Source organism: Chanodichthys erythropterus, chromosome 8 (genome assembly GCF_024489055.1).
Source record: "Chanodichthys erythropterus isolate Z2021 chromosome 8, ASM2448905v1, whole genome shotgun sequence".
Lineage (NCBI taxonomy): Eukaryota > Metazoa > Chordata > Actinopteri > Cypriniformes > Xenocyprididae > Chanodichthys > Chanodichthys erythropterus.
Window position 1 is genome coordinate 44,543,858 of NC_090228.1, and position 7,055 is coordinate 44,550,912.

The 7,055-nt window shown below is 41.0% G+C and overlaps 1 protein-coding gene across 1 annotated transcript; it reads left to right on the forward strand.

The window, feature by feature from the left end:
* The first annotated feature begins 360 nt into the window (after positions 1-360).
* Positions 361-3,671, forward strand: LOC137025306 (uncharacterized). The gene is made up of 4 exons (XM_067393311.1): positions 361-451; positions 890-1,102; positions 1,923-2,033; positions 2,518-3,671. The coding sequence occupies exons 1-4, from the start codon at positions 361-363 to the stop codon at positions 3,669-3,671; spliced, it is 1,569 nt and encodes a 522-aa protein (XP_067249412.1).
* The last annotated feature ends 3,384 nt before the right edge of the window (positions 3,672-7,055 follow it).

The following is a 7,055-nucleotide window of genomic DNA, read 5'->3' on the forward strand; positions in this document are numbered from 1 at the left end:
TTGTTTGTTTTTTTTAAAAACGAGGTGATTGTTTTTTGTCTCTTCATTCCGAAATCACAGACTCAGTCGGTGTCAGCTCAGTCATAGTATAGAGATTACTGATGTGTCGTTATCATGACGTATTCCCAGTGGTGAACGCAAAGCATTTTGGGGATCCGCGGCACAAACATACAGGCGCCAGACTTGCATGGAGAGAAGCATGTAGTGTTCAAGATGCCGTCTACCTGCTGTGTTATAAAGTGCAATAGTCGTTCTCACGATAGAAGTGGCTTAAAGCTTAACGGAATATCCTTTTATCGTTTTCCAGCGTGGAAAAATAATAGTTCAAGCCATGTTTCAGACGTGACGAAAAGGCGACGAATGGCATGGATAGCAGCAGTAAGGAGGCCCAAGATTACCTTTAATAACACTCCACCACACATGATGGTGTGTTCAAAGCATTTCCACAAAGGTAAGTTAATTACTCTCTGTAAATGTCATGTTGTGGGCAAATAACCAGCGTGTCTTTTTTTTGTTTTTTTTGTGACTTAAAGGTGCTAAAGAGGATCTTTTACGCGATCATCGGCTGATGTTTTTAAGGCCCTACCTTGTGCACAGATGATGTATATTAATATTATTCCTTTCAGTGCACCTAATAAATAGTCTTTTATCAGTTAGTTAAGACAGTTTCAAGTAATATTGCAAAAATGTATAAAACAAAACATCCTCTTTAGCACATTTAAATAGACCATTAGATTTGACATTAGGCCAATGTTAACTGTGAAAAAAAAATGAAATGGCTACAAAATGAGCTTAAGTTAAGCTTAATGTACTAAAGCGTAACGTTAATCAGTTTTAAATGTTGTAAATCTAGGCTACATAACAATTTATTTGGTGACTGTGTTTTCAGGCAAACCTGCCTATGAAATGTTGGAGTGTGATCCTGACTGGGCCCCTTCTCTGTACCTCGGCCACACTGAGGTCAAAGTTGCGAACACAGACCGGTTCAAGCGGTTTAGCAGAAGAGCGACGAGATCACAACAACAACAGCAACACCCATCGCTAGGCACTGACAACACTGGTCCTGAGGCTGAGTTGGATAATGCAGCACCTTTACACTCAGGTAAATAGTAAAAGAATACAATATACACTACCATTCAAAAGTTTGGGGTCAGTAAGATTTTTAATGTTTTAAAAGAAGTTTCTTCTGCTCACCAAGGCTGCATTTATTTGATTAAGAATACAAACAAAAACGATAATATTGTGAAATATTATTACAATTTAAAACAGCTGTTTTCTATGTCAATATACAGTAAAGTGTAATTTATTCCTGTGATCAAAGCTGAATTTTCAGCATCATTACTCCAGTCTTCAGTGTCACATGATCCTTCAGAAATCAATCTAATATGATGATTTGCTGCTCAAGAAACATTTATGATTATTATCAATGTTGAAAACAGTTATGTATATTTTTATTTCATGATGCTATGATGAATAGACAGTTCAAAAGAACAGCATTTGTCTGAAATCTAAATCTTTTGTAACATTAAACACTACCATTCAATAGTTTGGGGTCAGTAAGAATTTTAATTTTATTTTTGGGGATAGAAATAAAAAAAAATAAATCAATACTTTTATTCATCAAGGATGAGTTAAACTGATCAAAAGTTACAGTAAAGACATTTGTAATGTTAGAAAATATTCTACTTTAATTAAATGCTGTTCTTTTGAACTTTCTATTCATTGAAGAATTTTGACACTGAAGACTGGAGTAATGATGCTGAAAATTCAGGAATCACAGGAATAAATTAGATTAAATATATTTAAATATAAAACAGTCTTATAAAACAGTAGTGTATGTTGCCCCCTGTGTACAGCTAATCTGTATTCCTTAGGAATAGAGGTTGTGATATGACACAGTTTCTTTATATTGCTACTGTCAGACACTACACCTGCAACTGAGATGGAAGGTCCTGTGAATCCACCCCCATCGCCGGGTACTGTCCACACCGGTCATGAGACTGAGTTGAATGAAGCAGCACATTTGTTCCCAGGTAAATAACAGACACAAGTAACAGACACAAGTAGACTCAATATATTTTATGTGCAATGGTGTTTCTTTATCTAGACAAAGGATTGAACCTAAGTATAAGTACCTTTCACACAGAGTTGTAGCTTTTCTGACACAAAGGCCAGTCATTCTAGAAGGTCATTATTCATTTGGCATGCTAATGTAACAGTCTTGAAATACTTGGAGCAGCTATCAGTAACAAAAGTATGGTGTGAAAGTCACATCCATGGGCCCAGTTCTTCAAAAGAGTCATTTGGATCAAAGTGATCTAGATTGATAAATCCCATGTCTTGATGTGTGGAATCAAGGATTACATTTGAACTGGTCCCTGATCACAGATACAAAAACATGGAATTTTCAAATCAGGATCATTTTAACCAAATTAGACTGTTTTGAAAACAGTGGGCCCTGGGCATCAGGCAAGTATACAAAGATTTACAGTTCATTCTTATTGTTATTACAATTAGACTACTCTGCACCTGTGGCAGAGATGGAAGGACCAGAGACTCAGCCCCTACCATCAGCCCCAGACAATGCAGGGAGAGAAGAAGAGATGGAAACTGAAACATCAGGGGATGATGGTGCTCCAATGGGGAATGCAGAAGAACAGCAGAACTGCACCATGTGTGGCCTCAGACTCAATGAAATAATACGTTTGCAGGAAGAGAATCGAAAACTGAAGGGAGAGCTCTCCAAAAAGGCCCTGGATGAGAAATTTCTCAAAGACAAGGATTCAAAGGTGAAGTACTACACTGGCCTTCCATCTTTCAGTCTATTGATGGGAGTGCTGATGCAAATCATTCCCAGTCTACCTAAATTAGAAACAAAAGAAAGAAAACTCTCCCGTTTTCAAATGCTCCTCCTGACCCTTATGCGTTTAAGACTTGATCTGCCTGTCGAACATGTTGCACACCTCTTTGACATTAGCCGACAAACCGCATCCAATCTGTTCATTGAGACCATCAATGTACTGCATGCACATCTCAGCCCTTTGGTGCACTGGCCAAAGCGCCATTGTATACAGGCAAGCATGCCACATCAGTATGTAGAGATGTTTGGGAATCGTGTTACTGTTATTATTGACTGCTTCGAGCTTTTCATTGAAAGGGCACAAAATCTACGTGCAAAGGCACAGGCATATTCAAACTACAAAAGCAGGCACACAATGAAATATCTCATTGGCATAACACCACAAGGTACCATCTCTTTCGTTTCCAGAGGGTGGGGGGGGCGTGCCAGTGATAAACAGATCACAGAGAACTGTGGCTTTCTTCAGAAGCTCTCGCCTGGAGACCTAGTGTTAGCAGACCGTGGATTTGATGTTAAAGAAAGTGTTGCCCTTGTGGGTGCTACACTGAAAATACCTGCCTTCACCAGGGGACACAGCCAACTTAATGCAAAAGATGTGGAAGAGACCAGGAAGTTGGCTCATGTCAGGATCCAAGTGGAGCGAGTGATAGGGTGTATGCGCTCTAAGTTTAACATATTAAATGACACAATACGCCTGGGATTTGTGGTGCCTTGTGAGGGGGAGGATAAGACTTTGCTGGATAAAATTGTGGTTGTGTGCTGTGCTTTGACCAATATGTGTCCAAGTGTTGTTGTGAAGCCGTCGTGTTAGAATTATACACCATGCTCACATCTACTTTGTAAATGTTTTTTTATTTTACAAAAGAATTTGTAATGTCTCTTCTCACATGTAATAATTTTTAGCCATGTCTGTAAATAAAATACACAAAGACTGAATGAAATTCTGCCTCCTTTATCTGTATTAAGGAAGAATTGTGCAAAATCAGTGTTCTTTGGTTACAAACACAATAACATAGTAACTGTATATAACATAGTAACACAATAACTTAAATAGTAGTAACAACCAACTTAATTTCAGTTTCTTTACATATTTAACATGTAAATACATTTAGATGAATACATTGACATTATAAAGAGTCCATAGAAAAGATGAGAAACTGGAAATGTATGAGAAAGATAAGAACTGGAAATGTATGAGGTAGGTTGTGGGTGATAAGTCACAAACATGTGCAAGCATCGCATTGCCATGACTCTTCTCTGGCTGGTGCACTGCTGAGTCCCACGCAACCTAAATGGAACCACTGTATAGGACAGTTCTGATTATCGCAAGCAACCATATCATCAAGCTCTTCAGGCTGTCTGCAGAAGCACCACAACACAGCCTTTTCACATGCCCTTCTTTTGGGCTGGGGGGTGTTAGCTGGCTGCAGTGTGGCCAATGGTATTTTGACTGTGTTTTTTCGTGCTCGTTTTTTGTTTTTGTCTGTGGGCTGTGAATCAAATAATGGCACAGGTAGTTCAGCTGGAGGCACAGGTAGGTCAGCTGAAGGGGGGGTGCTGGTAGGGGCTGGTGGGACAACCTTGTACTTAGGTGTTTTACCTGGCTGTAATGTGGCCAATGTTTTTCTGACTGTGTTCTGTGCTCGTTTTCTGGGTTTGTCTGTGAGCTGGGAATCGGATTATGGCACAGGTATCTCAGCTGAAGGCACAGGGGGTGGGGGTTGAGTGTAGTGACGGGCTACAAGCTCAGGTAGGACAACCTTATAAAAAAATGTTTGTGCAGTTGGCAAAAGTGTCTCCCAAAGTTCTACGTCAGGCATGACACGCACAGTTGCAAGGCTTTTGGTCGTCCAAACAACAAAGTCACAGAACCGTGACTCGGTGACAAAGATCTGAGTTTGCACCTGTTTGTAGTACTTGTGGGTCTGCTTTAACTTCATCCTTCCTTCTGTGAATTGCAGACAAAACTCCTTGTCAGTATATGCCTGCAGAATGTTATGGTCCTGGTGCTTAAAAGGGCATTTAATCTCCACACATCCTTTCCCACAACATGCACAATGCACAAGTACATCAGGAGTCGCGCCTATTTCAGGGAAAGAAGGGTTGATTATGAATCCACAGTGTTCCACTTTCATGTCCCTGTGCCGCAGCTCTGTCTGTGTGATGTAGGAGGCCCTTGCCGTATCCTCTTTTTCTCTCCCGCATTTAATGGCCTCTGGGCCATTGTCAGTCTGTCTCAGTGAAGGTTTCTGTGGATAGCACACCTTCTCCACAGTTGACTTTGCTGGTCTGGTTATGGAGGTGGAGACAACAGCGTGTATGATGGAGGCGGTTATCCTTCCAGCACGTGTGCTGTGCCATATGTCAGATTTGTGCTGCTGTCTTGTGTTCTTTTCCAGTGCAGCTGCCTCTGTGGCTGTCACTGCCACAAGGTGTGTCAGGCCCTCACAGTGTTGAAGCAGGACAGACAAGTCACAGCCATCCATTCGTGGGTCGCGAAGACGCAGCAGTGACTTCGGCAGGACACATGGCTGAATGGGATCAGCATAGAGGTGGCAGAATTCCTCCATTACAGAGCACAGTCCGGACCTGTGTGCATGCATGAGTTCTGTGAGAGGTTTTAAATCGGCAAGTGTTTTCTGTGGTAAACATGTGCCACCTGAGCGGGTCCGGATCTTGGGTGCTGTACTGGTGTCTCCACAGACTGACCGATCAAGTGCCTTTTTTCGGGCTGAGCTTGTTGTAAAGTCAATATTATGTCCAGGCACTCCCTGCACTTTGGTTATATTGGAGGGCATCACCCAGTATGCTTCAACATCTGTTGGAGTCACATTTCCACGTAGACGCACAGCTGTATCTATCTTGTACAGGAGGGCTGCCACATGTGCACACTTCTCTGCAATGCCAGCCATACACGTGCAGTGAGCGCTTTCCACTTCCCCACATGCTGTAAGTATGACCCATGGCTGTAGGGGCTTCTGGCTGAGTCGCATGGAGTGATTCACCTAAGACAATAAAAGCATTATTAATAGCTTGTAGAGAAATACAAAACGGTACTAGCAAGATACATTGAGCTATCTGATGCATGCAGCCAATCAGGGGTACAATGTGGTAGGAAGTGAGCTGGGGATGGATGGGCTTACCTGCATACTACACTGATTTGTCCACAACACCAGTAAACTCACTCCCTTCATACATACAGCACACCCATTCATCCCTCCCCTCTATCTTAATGCAGCCCTTATCATGTGTGTCTCAGGCTGTACCACCAAAGGAAAATGTCTTAAGCCTTGTATTTTTTAAATAAGTTTTATTAATGAAGTAAATGCACAGAACCAGTTTATTTGTAGTGCACTGACAATAGTTTTATATAATTATTTATTAATTAACCCTTGAGGGACGGATTGGGCGGTACCGCCCAAAATGGCATACTTTTACAAATGTGTAGTTATCTCAAAAAATATTAATGCTAGAGAGATGCTGTCTTTTTTGCCGTCTTCCTCAGATTCCACTGAAAACAGCGGTATCCAGTTTGTATATTAAACGCGCTTCCATTATTGCGCAATACCACTGCGTAAACAAGCCAATGAAAACGATTATGTTAGGCAGATTCAACACGCAACAACCAATGTAAAAATTGCCGCTGGGAGGAATATTTTTCTAACCCAATCAGAGGAAGGTTACCATGATGTATTCTAGCCATTCAGAGGACTCTGTAGCTCTGCTGTAGCCTTGTAAAAGCTCGCTGGCCTATAGTAAAAGACCGGCAGCCGGGTGTAATCAATAAGCGATCGGAGAATCAGCATCAGGTGGAGAAAGCAGAAAGCGATCGGAGTGTTACAGATAGCGATCTGAGTATTAGCGAGCACAAAGAGATAAATTCGAGAGAGATATAGCATTATTACAGAATTGTTTTATCAAAATGGCAAGCAGTAAAAGATTTACGGCAGAACAAGCTCTGGAACAATTACTGGAAAGTGACGAGGAGAAATCTGGAGCAGACAGCTTTTACACCGATGAAGAGGCCTCGCTTTGCTCACTGGCATGCCTAGGACTGTTTGTAAAAAAAGTTAATTATTTAATTGTTCTTTACACATTTGATTAAACAATAACACATTTCTGTCAAGCAAAGAGTTTGAAAAAAATATATATTTTTTGTTCTATATTCTGTGATGTGTGATTTTCAGTAATAAAT